General features: G+C 44.3%; 1 protein-coding gene across 1 annotated transcript in view; it reads left to right on the top strand.

The window, feature by feature from the left end:
• MAGI1 (membrane associated guanylate kinase, WW and PDZ domain containing 1) overlaps positions 1-19771 on the top strand; it is a 274553-nt gene that overhangs the window by 208479 nt on the left and 46303 nt on the right. The window contains 6 exon segments of the mRNA XM_084292717.1: positions 1119-1154; positions 5438-5495; positions 7452-7540; positions 8604-8696; positions 11896-12078; positions 12879-13499. Coding sequence (XP_084148843.1) covers positions 1119-1154; positions 5438-5495; positions 7452-7540; positions 8604-8696; positions 11896-12078; positions 12879-13499 — 1080 coding nt within the window.

Raw genomic sequence — 19771 nt, 5'->3', positions numbered from 1 at the left:
TGTGGTTTTTATAAATGTGACATGTTTTTTCAGACTTGTTTGGTGGTAGTTGTCTTGTGTTCTTTCTTCGTCTGGACATGTGTCCCTGGCAAGTTCTGGGTAGTTTTGAGTTGTTTAGGCTATCAAAGGAAATCACAGTTTGTATTTCATGTTAATGTTCCTAAACAACTGTTGAGTAGAATCTGTTGCAGGTTGTGGAAGTGTTTTTTAGGTATCCAAATTTTCAAAAGCAGTGCCGTGACACTACATCTTCTGTTTGCTTCTGTCATTCATTTACGTGGCTTATACCTTACTGTACTAGGTCCAAGATTGTTTTTACCATCTTTGTTCTGGTTTTGTCATCATCCTTCATTTTCTGACTGCATTATTATTATTTATAGGCTAAGCGATACTTTAATCATCTGTGTCACTGTTAACTTATGAATATGGAGCAGATAATGATAAATGGAGCAACGGTGAATATTGATGGGTTTGTGTGTTTGAAAAATTGTGATCTTTGTCCTGGGTGTCTCTAAAACTGGAGAATTCCCATCTTTGCCTCACCAGTGCATCTGGACTTTGGTGTGGGCCTGTGACTCCAGTTAAACGAGGTGCTTTGCTTTGTGCCTATCTTAAATCATGCCAGTAGTTACAGTGAAGTCAATTGGACCTCATATGCACACAAATTTACGTACATTCTTGAAAACCTTGCTGCATTAGTTCTTATTTAGATACAAGGTTTTTCTCTCAGATTTCTTCATTGGTATTCAGGTCTGGCCTTCTGATAGATCCTTGTGTCTACAGGAAAGATTACGAAGGTCGGACCATGCAGATCTGAGGGAGAAGCTTCACTACAGCGAGAAGAACACAAATGTATTACCTTGCCACATCAAAGCGTGGCATGAAAATAGTCAATTGATACATATATTCTATTAACGCAAAAACCAGTTCTTTCATTATATACATGAAATCCATCAATATTCTGGTCACTGGAATGTGATAAATGGAAAGCTTGGGCTCAACCTGGAAAACTAGTGCTTGTTCTGCTGTTTGCTGGAGGGAATTTCTTGCTTGGTGCTGGTATCTGAAATTTTCTTTTAATTTTTTCTGTCTCATTTACTGCTCTTCCCTTGGAGAAGAAGGGGTACACACGGAGGAACTGGACAGTGAACTAGGTAAATCATCCATCTCTTGTTTTGATGTTTGACTTCAACTGCACAGTTTTAAGCCTTTAATTGCTTTCTCCTTTGTGTCATTTTGCATCTTTCAATTTTGTTTTTCATTTCAACAAGTCTAATTTAGCAACGAAACTTCCCTAACCCATAAAGGTATTAGTCTTCCCCTAGCCTCAGATCTACAGTAGTTTTTGTACTGATTCAGAGTTTGAGGAAAGCTAGAGGGCCTTAATTTTACAAAGTTTGTTTGGATTTGCTTCCTTCTGGACTCTGCAGAAGTTAGGGGCTTTTACATTGGTATCTCTGGCTTCAGGGAAAGGTTCAAAGGTGCCAAAGTTGAAATCAAGTAGCCAAAGGATGAATATATTTGCCAGATAATAGAAACAAAGTGTGATTTAGAAGTTTAAGTATTACACAGGTTGTTTTTGCTGAGCTTGTGAATGAAATAGCAGAACATTTTGCCTCAGTAGGTGATTTTATAAGCAGATGATTTCCGATGATGTGGTACATTTTTATTTGCTGCATCCTTTTGTGAAGTGTGCTGTCTTGATATCTAATCTCAGCGGCGCTCGTTCTGTTATCCTGATGGTGGAGGTAGTTGTTATTTCTGTTCAGCTATGCTCTAGTGCACTTTGAAAGCTGAAAGGCATAAGAGATTGCATAGGATTTTGTTTCCACTGTTATTGCTTTAAAGAGGACTGTATTTACAGTTTATAGTTCTGCATACTGGAGGATTGTATTACCAGAGAATTAACCTCCACTTTCTGTAATGACTTGCAAGTTATTCTCCTTCCCGCTTTGGTGTGATTGATATGGCATTGGCAGCCAGCAGCTATTGACTCACTTTTAACACTTCTCCAGGAACTGTTCTCCTAGATAATATACCTGGAATAATGCATGAGAAGAAAGGCTGAAAAACAGATGCAGGGAAACTCATTAATTGATAAGCCTGACCCCAGTTCTGCAGGCACTTAAACACACAAGTGTTTTGCTTGAACATCATGAGATGTTCTCTTTGTTTTAATGCAGATAAGCTCTATTGAGGTCACAGCCCATTGATATGCTGTTGAGATTAGCAAATATCACAGTGTGAAGAAAGACATTTTCAAATGGTTCAGTTACAGCAAAGTTAGTGAGGGGACATGAAGACATATGGCCTACTCACTAAGTGCATCAGTGCTTAGCGTGAACGTAGTGCTGCTGGATATTTAACTCTCTATTATATCTGCAGTTTATTTTATAAATATGAGAAAATCAAAAATTAAAACATTTTTATACCTTCTTACTTCTGAAAGAGATGGACTGAATATGGAGGTACAGATCACCTCTCCTTATGTTATCATCTCTCTTTTGACAGAACATTGACATAAAAAATTAGTCTTTGGAGTAGAATTTGTCATACACTTGGGCAGATCCTCCTGGACTCACCTACATGGGGAGCAGTATAAACTGGGTACACTGAAGTCTTCTCCAGCTCCTTTATGTGATGCGTGGAAGTGACTAAAATCCCTGGAGGAGTTCCTTTGTAGGATTCCATCTATCCCCTCTGTAGGGTAGGATACTAAACAAGAGTATCTCAGTAGGAATCTGTGTATTTACCCCAGGCTTAAAAGTGTGAGATTGGATATTTGTCCACTGAATGGACAATATCCAATGTTAGAATATCCAATCTGCTGACGAATTCTCTGAGACTTCAGAGTGCTGCGTGGGTGTACCAAATTAAAAGCTGTGTGGCTCACTCAGACTCCTAATGATGCAAAATGTTTTTGGAAATCTTATATTTATGAAAAATTTCAATACACTGGATCATCTTCAGTTTGGCAGGAGAGGTGGAGAAGGGAGATGAATAATTTAAAGCAGCTAAGAAGCTAGAGTGCAACATGGCATAGAAATTATTGTTTTAGATGGCTATGGAGATTATTGACATTAGAGAAATTTTGTAGGCTTTTAGAAGTCCAAAAGTGCATTTATGTAATCAACAAGTAATGTGTTAGAATTGCAGGTTTTTTGTATTGCTACTTCTGGAAACCTAGACACACATTCCTCAAATGGGAAGCTGCAGAGATAGAAAACTGTCCAGGAGCCTGAAAGGGTTTGGGCACAATACCAGTTTGGGGGTTAGGAAAGTGCCGATTTTCTGACTTTCCATGAAAGTTCTTTAAAAGAAAAGGAAAAGGAAAATTTAATACCAAAACCTGTTGTGAACAGAAGCAAAGCAAAGCATTTTTGTTTGAACTGTAAAAATCAAAAGCACTTAGTCCAAAATCAACAAAAATTACTAAGCAAGCAAAATTGTGGAAAACTCGCTTCAAGGCATTTGTACATTACATCTCCCTTCCCCCATTAATTCCCTCCACCCTACCCCACCCCCGGCTTGGTTGTTACCATACTACTTTCACCGCAGTGCAAATTAAGAATGAAATGGCTGCCACAACTTGCAATTTTCCTGATTGCTTGCTAGGTCTTAATTTAGCTGCACGGAAACTCTTTAAGCCAGCCCCGGAATGCTTTCACCATACGGGACTCCTTTGCAAACCAGACAGCTGTCTTTGCAAAAAGACTTTCAAGATTGGCCTTTCGCTTTCTAACTTTTGCTCTCATTTAGTCTTCTTCCTTGCATGGCGTGGCGAAAAACCAGTTTCTGAAGCATTTATTTCAGATCAGTCTTCTGATAACCTTGTGTAGTACTCTTATGCCCAAAACTTAGCACTGGCTTGCATTTAATTGCTTATGTCTCAAGGAATCCAAAGATGGTAAACCCAGTAAGGATGAAATAATGATAAGAATGAAAAACCTACCTTGTATCTGCAAATAAGGGACATGTGGAGCAAAAACCTTGAAATCAATTTCATCTGATCTTCAGCCAATTCCGAACACAAATATAAACTTTGAGTAATTAGTCCATGTGTGTTTGTATAGATTCTGCTTGTCTCCAGTCTGGAGATGTTTCTATCCTTATGGCAACAGAGCTAAAGTCTGTTAAGGCAGAATTAGATAATTACATTTATTCTAACTAATGGGCCATTGTTGATTGTATTGGCTGAGAAATTGATACCATTAATGAAAATAAATCTTTGCATTTGATAATAAACAAACACTGATTATATTCTGTTGGTCTCGTCAGTTTAGTGATAAATGTTGAGGAATTATTTTGCATCAGATATGTGAACTTATGTTATCTGACAATGACTTTTTAAAAGAATGAATGTGCAGAGGCTGTGGGGCAGGGACCACACTTGCACAGTCCATAGCATGGTGGAGCTTTCTTTTGAGTTGAATTACAATATTGCATAAACGTACCACTCTATCTGGTGATTATTTCAGTAGCCATAGCCAATGGGAACATTGTGTTCAAAGGAGTGGGACAAGGATCAGGCCCTTAAGTAATACATACAGCTTTAATAACCCTCAGTTGGATGCTGAAGTGATTTTATTACATTCACTAATTATAGCTAAAGTACTATATGCAGTCTAGAAAATCAACAAGAACAAAAGTGGATACATTTCCAAATGTTAATTTCATCTTCAGAACTGTTTTTTGTTAATTATGCTAATTAAAAAAGGAAATCTCTGTTACATGTGATTATGGCAATATGTGTTTTTACATTAAGTACTATGCAGTGAAATACATCTGCGTGGGCCAGCCCCACTTGGGTGGTTTCCATATTCCGGGTGTTTACGTTAAATCCCCTTTGTCCCGTTCCAAGATGCACGATTACGTTGGACTTGGGGCTGAGCGATGCAATGTAAATCCCTGAGAGATGTGTCAAAAAATACAGTTTTATCAGCAGTGGTGAACATAAATGGCTCCGCGCTGGTACAGAAGATAAAAGTGCTCTTTCTGTTAGCCTGCTACAGTTGCCTGCTGCAGTCTTACCCATCTTCATGTGCTGGTATTAACGTAAATCTGGCCTGTAGCCTGTATCCATCCATTTCTGCTGCAGTGCCTCCACTCAGGACCACTCTGCCCGTGATGGTCAAGCCAGGAGGGTACTTGAGGCACTCCCAGAAAGGAAATTTATTGATCATTTGTTCATTTGATGCAAAAAACAAATCTAAAATTGACTGGCTAGGGCATCTTCCCACGCTAACACGGCACCGATGGGGCAGGTTGAGATGTCAGTGCTGCGCTACGCCAGCCTTTAAAGAATGCTCTGATCGTTCTGGAAAGTGTCTGAAGCAATATCTGAGCTGCTGCTGAGTGTGTATGCTGAGCAAGAGCAGGTGCCTGCCAGAAAAAGATCCTGCAATGGAGGCTTCAGTAATGCTTTTTCTATTTCCAGAGTTGCCTGCTGGTTGGGAGAAAATTGAGGATCCCGTATATGGTGTCTACTATGTAGAGTAAGTGCTGCTGTCCGGGGCTGGGGTGGCTGGTGGGTGGAGGAAGGCTTTCCTCTGCCTTGTGTTCCCCATCCTCGGGTGGGCTCTGCTCAGCACCCTGCTCAGGGGAGGCAGGAGCACCCAAGGGGCAGGGCGTGCAGGAGCCCCAGCACCGCCCAAAATGCCTTCATCCATAGAGCACTGACAAGCGTGCAGTCAGCTGAGCTCGATCCCCTTCATCCAGCACTCTGCTCACAATACCAGCATGTAAACCAGGCTGCCCCATTCCCCTCAAGTGGCTCCCGAGGAGGAATGGAGGAGCCAGTGTGGCTGCCCAGCCACGGCAGAGGTTCTTGCACGGGGCTGCATTGCTGTGGCTAGAGTCATGGGATCGGGGCGACGCTCTCCGGAATTAGAACAGCTTCTTCTCCATCTAGATGACAGACCGCTTCCCTTGGGAAACTGGAGAGCTGAGTTTTGTTTCATCATTGACCCCATAAAATGAATTTTTAATTATGTGTATGCTCCTGTCTACCAGGGTGGCTTACGATAGCCCTCAGAATAGACACGGAGTACAATTTCTGTCTGCTTTGGCTCAGTTCTGACCCCACCATCTGTGCCTAGGGAAACAAGGTTAGCAAACTGTGTAATTAAGCCTTGACATTTATTTACCAAAGACATGGAGAATATTTTTCGGCTATTAAATGCCGTGCCAAGAGGTCTTTCCAGCCTTTTTTCCTGTCACTTTATATATACGTGCCTGGTAGTTCTGTGGCACTCCTTACTGCTGTAATTAAATAGAAAAGTAACAGCAATGAGACGTAAGTTTATTTTACTTACTATCTATAAGCTAGCAAGATACTCGTTATTTGAGCATTTGTCTCTGTCCCTTCCAATTCAGGCACTCCTCTGTTATTGATTAATAGTTTTTTGAGAAACAACTTTAAGATGAAAAAGTTTAAATTGTAGCATTTTTTGAAATCCTTATAATTATTCTTAAGTTTCTGGAGCTATCTTGAAATTGGAAACCTTTTACAAAACTCACGACCTAGATTTTACCTGCTTCTTTGTTTGGTTAAATATTGCTCTTTAGCAGAAAAATTCTGAACAGCACTCTACAGTGCTTGTATCATAATTACTTGAAAATGTGTTTGCTTTTTAATAAAGACTTGTGGGATAAGAGACTGTAAAATAAAAAAAGTCCTGAAATGTAAACTTTGCCTTGGACACAAAGATGGGCATTAAGCAAATACAATTAACTCTACCAGTCCCCTGGCAGTAGGAACTGTTTGTAGTGATGGAGAAACTTTTACTCTTCTGTTGTTGTTTTTTTTTCTTCTTGAAATTGGTAAGAAGTATTAGCTCTAAATACTTTGTAAGGGTCAAAAGCACCCTAATGGCCCTTGAAGGAGAGCAGCTGGTGTTTCACCAAATGCTGGTTTCAACAGGGAGTGTTTGCTGGTGGCCAATTCTGAATATTTTGATCCGTTCAGAGCTCAGCTTTTCAGCCCATAGCCTGCATCCCGGCAGATATTTTTAAGACACTCTATTAATAGTGTGCATTGATCAGATAGCTGGCAGATGTTAGCAGGTATTGGGTTTGTGTTTGTTTTTTCTTTTTTTAACTTCAGTGAGCCAGGGAATGACTGCACCTCCGGGAATCAGATTAAAGTGGGGATAACATAGGCCTGTCCTTTAAAATACAATCAGGCAAGGGCACCTTTTGTGCTTTAATCTCACTATTTTACAGAATAGATCATTATTTTAGTGTATTTGAAGGAATTAGACAGTGCATCATATCAAGACTGGAATCCACTTGTTTTCTTAAATATGCTTTTTGGCACAACTTTTTGAGCATTGCTGCTGTTCGTATCATTCAGAGTTTTACTCCTTTCCTCAGAGAAGTTTAATACCTGACCGTCATGCCTGCTTGTCACATAAAGGATTTCCTAATTCTTTGCTCTCTTTCTTCCCCAGCCACATCAACCGGAAGACACAATATGAAAACCCAGTTCTTGAAGCGAAGAGGAAGAAACAGCTTGAGCAACAGCAACAGCCACCCGAAGGTTGGCGCCGCCGAGGGCTTGGTGGTTGGGGTTTTCATGGGGGAATGTGCCTTCCCTCACTTTGGCAGCACCGTGCCAGTGTTTTTGTCCTTGGTTTTGTGACCTTAGAGCTTTTAAGAGGCAAAATGACGTGTGTAGAAAAGTTGCAAATGCCCTTCACATAAGATGAAGAAAATCTAAACCATCTAACCACTTAAATGTCCTAGCTTTCAGCCCTGTAATGGGGAGAGGATTTTTTAATGGCCTTTATTTCTGGGAAGTTTCTAGGCTTCCGAGAAATAATGAAAGCACACGTTTTTCTCTTTCATCTGCTGTATCAAGTTGTTCACTATAGCTGGTGTTGTTCCAATCTGCACTGGGACTTGTAGTCTACTGAAGGAGATGAGGAGTGGGCATTTTACATCTACACTAGAGAAGCCTTTCAGCATGGGGGAGTTCTTGACCCAAAGATGTTGGATGTTGTCAAGCTCTAGCATCTGAAGTAATTTTGTGATTTCAAAACGCTTTTTCACTTTTTTCCTTTTTTTTTTTGTTTTAGTTTTCATTTTTTTCCTTTTTTTTTTTTTTTGTTTAAAAAAAAGAAAGCAGCTCAAATGCAGTGAGATGCCTGTGGGTTTGTCTTGGTACCTCCATAGCTTTCCCACCCCTCATTCAACAACGGCTCCTGTCAAAGGGGGGAGATAATTGGGATGATTTAGGCCTCAGCATTCCTTCTGCAGCCTCATTTGCAACAACATCATCCCTTCTACTTAACAGTCAGGGTGAACAGATGTGGGCTGTGAGGAATAGATTTAATATAAATACTGAGACCACCTAGATGCAAATGAAGTCCCAAGTATGAGTGTGAGGTAGGGTGTCCCAGCAGTTGACCTGGACACAGAGTCCTCCAGAATAGGTTTTTGAACATCCCATTCATTTTATTTCTTCTTTCCATGACTCTTTCCACTCTTGCCATGCTTCTCATGTTTCCTGTGCTCAAACCTTACACTCCCAGTGTGTGTACATGCACGAACTCGTAGTGCTGATGTGAAACAAGTAACATTTCCCTCTCTGCCCCCTCCAGAATGGACAGAGGAGTGTCCATCTCTCCCACCACCCGCTGCTCCAAACCATGTTTCAAACAACCAAGAGGCAGTTCGGGAAGCACCAGTGCAAGGTAACAACCTTGTTGAACCAGTTGTAAAAGTGCAACAAGTTTTTTTTTCACACAAATTAAATTCCCTCAGCCACAGTAAAGGGAATATCTCCATTACTAGTGTCATACACCAGGGTATGTGCCTGCTCATCTGAATTACCCTAGACTTTGAGACTAGTTGTTTCAAGACGACATCTGTTGCCAAATGCAAGAGGCAAATGAGATTACCTGCATGAAAAAAGGATTGTGACTGTTCTCCCATGTAGTGTTCCAAGTCTTTAAAAAGGCATGAAAACATGAGTTACATCAGTGGGTTTTAACAGCAACTGCTGCTGGTGGATGCAAGTTCAAATGGGAGGAGAACTTGTTCTACAGAGCTGTATGGGTAAGCAAGGATTTGGCTTTTATTTCTTCTAAACACTGCTGAGTTTAGAGTGTGGCTCTTATAGTAAGATCAAGAGCAAACATTTTTTTTTCTGTTTATACAGGGCAACCTTCCCTCCCAAAATCAACATAAAAGCTTACCATATTTTAATATGACAAAGACACAGACATCCACATGAAAATTTAAGTTTGAATGCCTTTAGGCATTAGGGTAGGAGCTGGGAGGGAGTGATGAGGAGGGAGTGATATTAGGTTTAAACACTGTGGACCTACTTTGAAGTTGAATTAAATGTGTACAAGCACTGTAGGGTGCGATAGCCCTTTTTATTAGTGTTGGTGGTCTGTGTATGGCCAGCTCCTCACAGACCAGTGGCTTGTCTTAAAAACCTTGCCAGACAGGACAGGAATCATTCTTGGATTCGCAGCATGAGCAGAAACGTTGCTAGATCAGGTTGCCAGCAAGGGCAGAATTTCACTTGTACCTGTTGCAGTACAAGTGCTCTCTGGTTACAAGTGGTTGTAAGTAAGCTGCATCTTTAGTGACATCTAAATTGCATTGCGTGTGTGCAGCATTGCCCTGGTGTGCAGGAACCAGAGGATCAGGAAGGTGAGAGAGGGGGACACAGAAGCATGTCATTGAGGCAGGCCCCAGGAGCTGGAAAATAACTCTCTAGCTCTGCAGGTCAGCTGTGGTCTCTGAAGATGAGTCTGGCAGGTGCGGTGGCATCCTGGGGTGCCTTCTCTGCCATGAAGAGCCAGGACGTGCTCTCTGTACAGGTGGCAGTAGATCTGACCTTCTGAAAAAGATGTACCCAATTTGACGGTGTCCAACCCCCCCAGCACATTCCCAAGGGGTGTTAGAGCGTGGTAGGATAGTCCAGACTGGCAGCAAGGAAAAACACAGGAGGTCTGGGGGCAGTGCCCTGCCCACCAGGCATCTGGTGTTCGTTATCTCATCAGAGTGCCCCCAAACAGCTGGTCCTGTTCTAGGAGACATCTCCAAATGCCACATCTGCCTTTTACACTGTCAGGAAGGAGCAAGGGCTGCCCAAGCATCCGTGCATGACAAAGCAAAGGACCTGCTAGGAGCCTCACTCAGCTCTCTACCCACTCCTGACTGCCATCCACCGAAATCTTACAGCAACACTCAGGAAAGCGTTAGCATGTCTCAGCACCACTCTGAGTGATGTGCCCTGATACCCACTGATGGCTCTCTCTCTTCCATTCCTTCCTCTTTCTTTCTCAGTGCTGCTCCTCCTTCTCTCGCTCCCCCTTTCACAGCAGCTCTTTCCAGCTCCCTGTCCTCCCGCCCTGTACCCAGGAGTTTCCGCCTCCCACCGGTGGCACTGCTGGTGGGGATGTGGTCACAAGGAACCCTCCCTGTGCCTCTGGCACTGCTCTTCCAGCTGGGATTTTGTGGATGCACTCCCTTAAAACGTGAGCCCTTCCCAAATGCTGTAGGTGGGACATAGCCTGTGGTGCTACCACCCGCTGTTACTACAGGGCGAGTTCACGCTGTGTTTGTAGGCAGAAGCTGGCACGCTCTGCCTGTTCTGTTCAGCTTTTGAACCAGAAATTAGCAGAGGACCAAGCCCTGCTACGTGCTGCCTCTCAGCTGTGTTGTTACCGGCGGGGCTGGGCTGCACTCAGCGATCAAGGCGCTTCTCTGCACCTTGGGGCCTGCCCACGGTGCGCGGGATTTCTGTGCTACCCTTCAAAGGCAGAAGAGTGCGAATCCTCGCACTTCCCCCTCATGAATAATCTTCAAATGAACATTTTTATCCCCCCCTCCCCAAGTCAAAGGCTTACAAGCCTCCCTCAAGGTCTGCTTTCTGAGCAGAGGCCCACGGCGGTGCTGCCGAGGTTTTTTGAGCGTGTGCCAGCCCTCCTGGCTGCGCCTCACGCTGCTGCTCCCGGAGCTGTCACCAGAGGGCTTAGTGGCACAGTCGCTTCCCCTCTAAGCATTAAAAACAATTAAAAGTGCAAAGGTGTTTGGTGTTGGCTCTGTGAGGTACAGCAGCTCTGACTCCTTCTCCAAGGCTGTGCGACATGCTTGGCGAGGATGCGCGTTTGGTTTTGGAGCGCCTTGTTCTCTCTTAACTGTGCTCCCGGAGAGCTTTAGCAGCCTCCGGCACAGCCACCCCAGTCCCAGGGACTCTTTGATCCGCACCTCACAACGACAGTGCTTCATCTGCAACAGGCAAGGAGCAGAAAGAAGAGTCAGACATCCAGCAGTGTCTGAAGAGCAGCAGCACCTCCCTGCCCTGGCAGCAGAGGTCCTATGGCGGCAGCAATGGTGGGGTGGGCAGGGTTGAGCAGTGTCTGGCCACTGCTTGGAAGCTGCTTTTTGCTTGGTGGGTTGGGAGAAGGCCAAGGGGAGAGGAAAAAAATGGTACTAATCTCTGCAGAGATTCTTACTACAGATTTTTTTGTAGGGGGCAGCTGTGCTGCCCGCCTCCCATCCTTACTGGGATGGATGTCACCACGTCAGGACAGAGATAAAACATGTATCTATGCCAGCATTGCCAGCTTTAATATATTCTATTCCCCCAAAAAAAGCATTTTCCCCCCTGTGTAGGCTCAGGTCTTTGGTATGCACAAGCACAGCTAACAAAGCAGCTGGTAATAGGAGGTTTTTGCTCATTCCTTTTACTGCATGATTGGTCCCAGGGAAACAGGTGGAGTGCAATGAGGTGCCAGGACAGCAGAGCCAAGCTCGGTCCCAGCCAGGCTCACCGCTGTGTCTGTGCACTTGTTAGAACGGTGAGGGACAGAGGAAACACAGATCAAATGCTCTTGCCTGCCTGTTCATAGATTTTCCAAACTTCCTACACAGGAAAACCTTTTTTTACGAGAAACCCCTCGGAGTTGAAAGGGAAGTTCATCCACACTAAGCTAAGGAAAAGCAGCAGGGGGTTTGGCTTCACTGTCGTTGGAGGAGATGAGCCAGATGAATTTCTGCAGATCAAAAGTTTGGTGCTCGACGGCCCCGCAGCCCTGGATGGCAAAATGGAAACAGGTACTTTAAATCAAATCTCCACCACCACTTTGATTTATGTTTTTTCAGATGTTTTTATGCGCAATTCTTAACGACCTCTAGTCCTCACCTTGTTTTGGGGGAAGGGCATTCAGCTTTCCAATTAGCAAGCAAGGAAGCGGGATGTATTGAGGGATATGCTCTAAATCTGCGGTGTTTGTGTAGGGTTGCATCTGCACGTTGTATTTATCTGCCATGGCATGCACCCCTTCTCCCAGCTTCTCGCAGGATATGGGCAGAGGAGTGCCCACCTGCGCATCACATGCTAAAGATCCCTGTCTTGCAGCCACAGCCTTAAAGAAGTGAATCATACCTAGATGTCAGGCTAAAGTATGCTTGAGACATGCTACGTGGCAGTGTTTTTGAGCAGTTGGTATTTGAGCCTTCTGTTACAGCTCTCATACGCTCTCAGTTTTGCTTCTATCGTATGTCAGCCTAGCACAGGGTGTAACAGTGAGAGCTGGGGCTTCACAATAACTGCTAAATGGGCTATATATTGTCGCTTGAATTTATTAATTTTTGCATGAGCCAAATTCAACTTTCCATTTCAAAAACATTTATGTACTTGAAGGCTTTAGCAGTGAGTCCGTTATGTGCAGATAATTCTTACTTGCCCAAATGTGACTGCTCCTTTTCCTTGCAAAGTATTTGGGTGCTGCTCTTCACCTGAGAGTGGTACCTGTGAGTGCTGCAGATCACAGCTCGCAGGCTCCATTTCTCAGGTTCCTGCACAAACGTGAAGCAGCTGTACGCATTTGTCTATCTGTCTGTGTCCTCTGCAGGGGACGTCATAGTCAGCGTGAACGACACCTGTGTGCTGGGGCACACTCACGCTCAAGTCGTGAAAATCTTCCAGTCCATCCCCATCGGTGCCAGCGTGGACCTGGAACTGTGCCGAGGCTACCCCCTGCCCTTCGACCCCGACGACCCCAACACGAGCCTGGTGACGTCCGTGGCAATTTTGGACAAAGAGCCGATCATTGTGAATGGGCAGGAAAACTACGACTCCCCGGCTAGCCACAGCAGTAAAACAGGGAAAGTAAACGGCACAAAGGAGGCGAGGCCCAGCAGCCCGGCTGAGGTCTCCTCCAACGGACCCCACGGCTACCCCAATGACACGGTCTCTTTGGCGTCCTCGATAGCAACGCAGCCTGAACTGATAACTGTGCATATAGTGAAAGGGCCCATGGGCTTTGGCTTTACTATAGCAGACAGTCCCGGCGGGGGCGGCCAAAGAGTGAAACAAATCGTGGACAGCCCGCGGTGCCGCGGCCTGAAGGAGGGCGATCTCATAGTCGAAGTGAACAAGAAGAATGTGCAGAGCCTCACGCACAACCAGGTGGTGGATATGCTGATTGAATGTCCCAAGGGAAGCGAAGTCACGTTGCTGGTGCAGCGAGGAGGTACGTTTTTGAAACCGCTTTTTGAAATTTATCAAAAAAAGCACGTGTCACGAAAGACCTGCTCTCTTAAAACTCTCTGCTGAAATGCTTTGTGGCCTGAGGTGTAGGATCTGCCGCATGTTGGCAGTTGTTAGGTCACATAGATGGTTAAAATTATTTGGGTTTTGATGCTGCTCTGAAGGCAATGTGCATTAATTTCTGTGCGCACTTGCACTACACACGGCGTCTGGTAGGGGGCAAGAGGGTGGTATGGCTACACCTTTACTTACATTACAAACCTCAATCTGCTCATAAAACTTTATTCATTTAAAGAATAAGGACGTTTCCTGAGCTGTTTTAAGGGATGAAAGAAGCTTGTAATATGTTCTGTGATTTGCAGTGTCTGAAGCCAGATACCTGTGGACTTTTCACTATGGAAATGATTTTTCACTGGGGTACAGTTTGGGTTGGAGGCAGAGAAGTTAAACTTCTCCAAGTTGTGAGTGATTGAAACATTTCTTCTTGCCGTATTTATTTGTTGGCAACTGGGAGCTGAGCTCATTTTTGCTTGCGTTGCTGAGAGGGCACCAGCAGGTACAAAAAGAGTCCAAAATAAGAGTCCTGGTACAAAAATGCCGGGCGTGGGCATGCAGGGTAACCTGCTAGTGGGATCCGGCCGTCTGCAGGATCACTCTGCCACTGACAGAGTAAGGGTAAAGCAGCACACCCCTCCTCACGTAGTATGCTTATAATTGGCAGATTAAATTTACAGGGAGAAGGAGTGTGGAGCTTGCAGGGGATGTCCAGGTCAGCTGCCCAGCACAAAGCCGAGACCAGAGGGGTCAGCTCTCCCCTGTGCCTCTGCTCTCTGCTGTGAGGAGGGATCAGCCTGATGCTGGCCCTGTGGCCCTGACGGGGGCAAAGCCACGGCCCCACTGTGCTCCCTGTCCCATACAGTGCTTTCCACAGACGATGTGGGCACACTGCAGGGACAGAGGTACGCTGAGAGGCAGGTGCTGAACACAGCCCCAGGCAGCCCTAGGGGGAGTGTTGGGTATGAAAACACTTCTCTAAAACCCTCCCAAAGTGTTTAGATTGTAGTCAGTTGGTGACCAAGGCCAGTCCATTGGAGGCATGCTGCTTTGTGAATTTGCACCTCTGGTTTGTTTCTGAAGTCTTTTCAAGGAATGGAGGGCACCGATTCTGCAATTAATAGCAAGCCCGGAGAAAGCAGCGCCTTTCTTATACTCCTTCATTTGCAAGTGCCTACTGTATTTTTGTATTTTGGTAGTAAATTAAAAAGTACAGAATAGAATATATTAAGAGTTCTGCAATTTTCAAGGTGTGGATTCCTTAGAGACTTTCAATACCAGATAGGTTTAAAAAATGGACCGCAGTCTCATGATTAATATATGTATTTTGGAAAAAATATGGTTGGAAGAAAGATAGCAGCTATTATTAATCCTCCTTGAGAGCACATATATATCTGGTACCACCATACATTAATTATTTGAATTGTGGCTGACATTTAATAATTCTCCTTGTGCCTTGAAGGCATAATGAAAAGGTTTGATGAGGAAATAAAAGCAGAGTTTTAATAGGATAGTAAATAGTTCCCTGGTAATCTTGCTGAATCTCATATATTTTTTATTGAATTGAGACACTAAACACATGTTGAACATTCACTGTCCCCTTCCCACATAGGTGCCGTATCAATCTCCTTGAGCTTCCTCTCCCCCTCCCTCAAGGTCCTGACATTTCTCTCTTGGTGCAGAGCACTTGCAGCTCCAAATTTCATGCTCTCATGATACAGGACTCTGAAACCATGGTGGCCCTGGATCCAGTTAGTTGTTGAAATGCGGTTTTCTCCCTCCCCAGAAGAAAACTGGACTGAAGGGCATGGAGGTTGTGGCACCAAAGCCCAGCAGAATACACTCAGCAGTAGCAGCCCACCATCAGAACCAGTCAGGTTTGTTAAAAGCTCGAGATGGAGGTGGCTAAAACATACTCAGTGCTCAGTGCTGCTGCACTTGGGTCCTCTCTCCAGAAATTTTGCCTTGTGTTACCTCTGCCAAGTCTTTTCGCAGAAGTACCATCCTCAGACAACGTGCTGCTGTTTGTTGTGATCCAGATACAGAAATGCTGTTGGCCCCTGTGCCTGATTCAGGGCTCCTGAAGCTGTTCTTTAGCTTCAGTCAGTTGTCCTTTCCTCCTCCTCCCTCTGGTGTCCAGTGAAGAAAGTGCTCAGATGCTGCCAGGCATCCTTGCATTAGCCTAACATTTGCATGCAGCCAGGCTGTGCACGAAGCATCCCTGTAACACTACGTCTGGTGCTCAGAGCCGACGAAAGGATTTGTCAGAAGTGATTACTAATCAGGCAGAAAAATATCAGCAAAAGACGGGTAATATACAGCAAAAGCTCTGCCTGCTCTGAGCTGCTCATGCGCTCCCTACAACAAGGTTTAATTGTTAAAATGCAAACCCGCAGCCACCGAGAGCAGCCTGGGAAATATTTCCTGTAATATTTCCTGCCTTGGGGGAGCGGGTGAGTCCTGCAGGTGCTCCGAGGGAGGAACACAGGGATGGCTTCAGGGAGGATGGAGCTGCAGTGCCCCCTCTGCATGCTCAGCTGCTCGCGTGGCATCTGAAAATCATTTGAGGGACTCGTCTGAGATTTGGGGGGGGATAAGTACATTAAGAAAGGGATGATGTCATGTCATTTTTTTGCTTTTGAGAGGCCCCATGGAAGACTTGCCTTACCTATGTTCTGTTTTCAGTTTATTTTCCCCTTTCTCCTCCCTTCCCTAGGGCATGATTATATTCTTGCTATTGTTTTCCTATTTCATCCCTACACAGTGCTGGAAAAAACTCCCTAAGTCCATCTCACAGTCTGGACATCAACATTTGAGGGGTTGAAGAAGGGTGAACTCAGAGCAGAGGCAGGGGCAGGGTGGCCGATTGGGCTGTACCTGAGAGCAGATTGCAAATCTGCCTTTGCTTAGCAAAAACGAAGGGACAGAGGGGGGAAAATTATTGTCTGTAGCTATTATGCAGGAGAGATAGAAGATTCTTAAACCAAAGAGATCTTAGCTGAGGAGCAAATGGGTATTGTTTGGCCATGAGTAATTTAAAGTGGTAATAAGAAGAAAGTGCCAACCCATCAGAGACTGCAAGTCCGACCGGAGGAGGCAGGAAGCCTTTGCTGGCTGAAGGTGAAGCTCAGCAGGTTTGAAGGGGTTACGACACGGTGCTTGCACCGGAGGAAGAGATGCTTGACAGCACAGGAGGGCCATTCAAGGCCTGAATACATAAAGCTGCCAGCGCTATTGGTTACAAAATGCAGAATTAAGGAGATGTTTTTGTCCCTGCGATGCACAGTGCCACTGCACATCTCATCTATTTTGAAGAATTATTGTTAACACGGCCACAAAAGGCACATCTTTATTTTGAGTATTTGTAACTGAAAAAGGTTATTTAAACATTGAACCTACCAAGTAAACAAAGTACTTTTCCCCCAAAAAAAGGGAATGTTTGCAGCTTGAAATCCATTTTTCATTGAAATCTTGTCAACGCAGAGTAATTGACTGAAATCAGCAATTCTCAGATACCTCACCATTCTGCATAGACTCCATTTATAATAAAAGCAACATTTTGTCAGAATAATTTCCCTGCTTCCCAAGTGACTTCTGTTCCAGGGAGCTGTCTGTGCTAGAACAGGTAGGGAGCTGTTTCGGAAGTTACTCTGCAAAAACTACTGGGCCATATTTATCTGGGTCAATAAGAAATAACAGTTGTTTCAGTGAAAGTAGCTGCATGTTTTACTTACGTATTTTGCAAATAACCTCAGGTTAAAGAGGGGTTTCAGTGTTTTTTTGTTGTTTTGTTTTGTGTTTTTTTTTTTTCAATTTTAGGTTAGTCTTCAGTACAAATCATCCAACAATACTGTGACTGCTTCGGGTTGGGTTACAAGACTTAGGCTGAGCAGTTTGCATGCAGGTTTGACTGGACAGTTTCCTCTCCAAGCATTCGCAGTTGGTGCTCGCTGGCATCTTTATTGACCAGAAGGCTGAAAGTAGCATAAACCTTGAGCCTGATCTGTGTAATCCCCTCAAAGGTGTGTTCCCACTTCACCGGAGATCAAAGTAAAAGCGTGCAGTTGAGATGTCACTCACATGTCACGTGCAGATCAGTGCAGTTTCCCTAGTGCCAAATTCACATTAAAGCAGGGAACGGAAATCAGTCTTTGGAGACATAAATGGTACAGATGTTGGAGTTTCAGAACCATGTGTATTTTGTGGGAAGGGGAGACTGAGCAGCATCGACCTGTGTAAATGCCATCAGTGGGCACCTGAGTGCTAACCTCCATGTAAAAGCAGTCAGTGACGAAATCTCAATTTCGGGTTCAATTAAATGGAAGATGGTTGTGGGGAGAGATGAGGCAGGAAGGAGTGGGGAGGCCTGTGCTGGATAACCCTGCTGGTTTGCTCCTTGACTCAGCCTTAAGAATGTCCTTGCGATACATATAACTACAGGAGAGGTTTGTAGCAACGGAACGAAATTACAGAGCTTGAAAGCAATAAACCTATTAAGTCTGCTTAGCTATATGAAGCCTCCCTTGCTGTTCCAGAGATACTCTTGGCGTGTGAGGCTAATTAACCTCCACCACTTCTCATGGAGAGGAGTTAACTCCTTCCTCTTGTGCCAAAAATGAGTGCTGGACTCAACTGCTCTGGACTCGAAGGGTCTTTCAGTAGCCTAAAATGGAAGGACTTTTTTTTTTTTTTTCTCTCCCTATTTATCTTGTGTTTAGGCCCTTGAAATGTAATATAGTAATATAAAGATTTTCATCTTTTTCATTGTGCTGCTGGCTACAGCTTCAAGTTCCCCCCAGCCAGGGCAGAGAGAGTTAGAAGATCCTTTAGACACGGTGGGAAAGCTTTACAAACAATATATCGTAACAACTTATAATTGCACGCACATTATGACAGCGTGATTGAAATCAGATTGCTCTTTGAGATCTGGAGTGCCAAGCTATAATTCTTTGGTGTAAGTTACAGTGACACTGAGCACAAGAACCCAAACCAAGTGAGATCCATTACCACTGCTGGGTTCAGAGGACATCTCCTCCCTTTTTTCTTCCCCCACCACAAACCCCTATCTGTCTGAATTTTATAAGTGAAAATGTTGTCTTTGTCCTTGTTTATTGAGATCCCTCTACACCCACAGAAAGGGAACTTCACCTTCCTGTCCCTACCAAAAGTGTTGGAAAGCAATCATTGAGTGGTAAGAGCCAAAAAAAAAAAAAAGTCTAATCTCACAGTGTTGGAATTAGAGCTCCTTTTCAGTTGCTATCCCTAATGATGCAAAACCATGGTAATTAGAGTTGCAATCAGCTATTCAGTAGAGGCTTGAACTCTTTTGAACAAGCCACTCACTTCTGTTTGCCCTTTAGGCTTGCAGTGAAGAGCGAGCTGAAAGTCATGCCACTCCTGCATCTAGCTGCCAGAAAATCTCAAACTGCCTTAGCAGCTGCTGAAGGAGAGGAAAAGTGAGTCCAAACTGCTTTTAGGACAAAATCACAACCTGGGAATTGGATGACCGTTGCCACAGAGCGTGTTAGCCTGTGCCAAAGCTTCTGGAAAGGGAAGAAAAGTTCAGGGTTTCCAGCAGTGTTTTCAGTTCTCAGCACAGAGGGAGCAGAGCATTATACTGGGGTCTTTGTCCCACGCTTGGATCTGCAGGCACCCCCATGAAAATCCACCTCTCTGAGCTCGGAGCTGCCAGTAAGGATCATCCTGCAGCCCTCCCTGGCGGTGGGTTTCTCATTCTACCCCTTAGCCCACCACATTGTGGCATCTTCCCTCACCAGAAGCAGGAGCAGACCTAACTCCTCTCTGCCATACGGTGTGCTCAACTCACCTCTACGCTTCTGAAAACCCCATTTCAAGTCTTCTCAATTCTTTCTTGCCTCAGCCTCCTTCCCTTCTGTCAACCACCACCAGCTCCCAGTGCTCTCAGTGCCTTCTGCTCAGGTGTCTCCCATCACGCCTGTTGGCTCTCAGCAGTTTGTCACTCTGTGCAGGTTATTTTGACACGCACACTGTAAAATGCCTGATACTGTAGTGCTACTAACACCATCCAGAACTAACAGGTGGGGATGTATTTTTTTTTTTGATAGCTCACAGGTGCACGTATTTATTTAGTAAATTATGTTAAAAATGAGAATCGCAGCATGTTTAAAGAAATATATGTACATATGTAATGCCAAGATTTATTTTTCTATTTTTTTTTCC

Source organism: Netta rufina (genome assembly GCF_964035555.1).
Source record: "Netta rufina genome assembly, chromosome: 10".
In the NCBI taxonomy this organism is placed as follows: Eukaryota; Metazoa; Chordata; class Aves; order Anseriformes; family Anatidae; genus Netta; species Netta rufina.
Note: the sequence above shows the minus strand (reverse complement) of the source record. Positions and strands in the feature narration are given on the sequence as shown.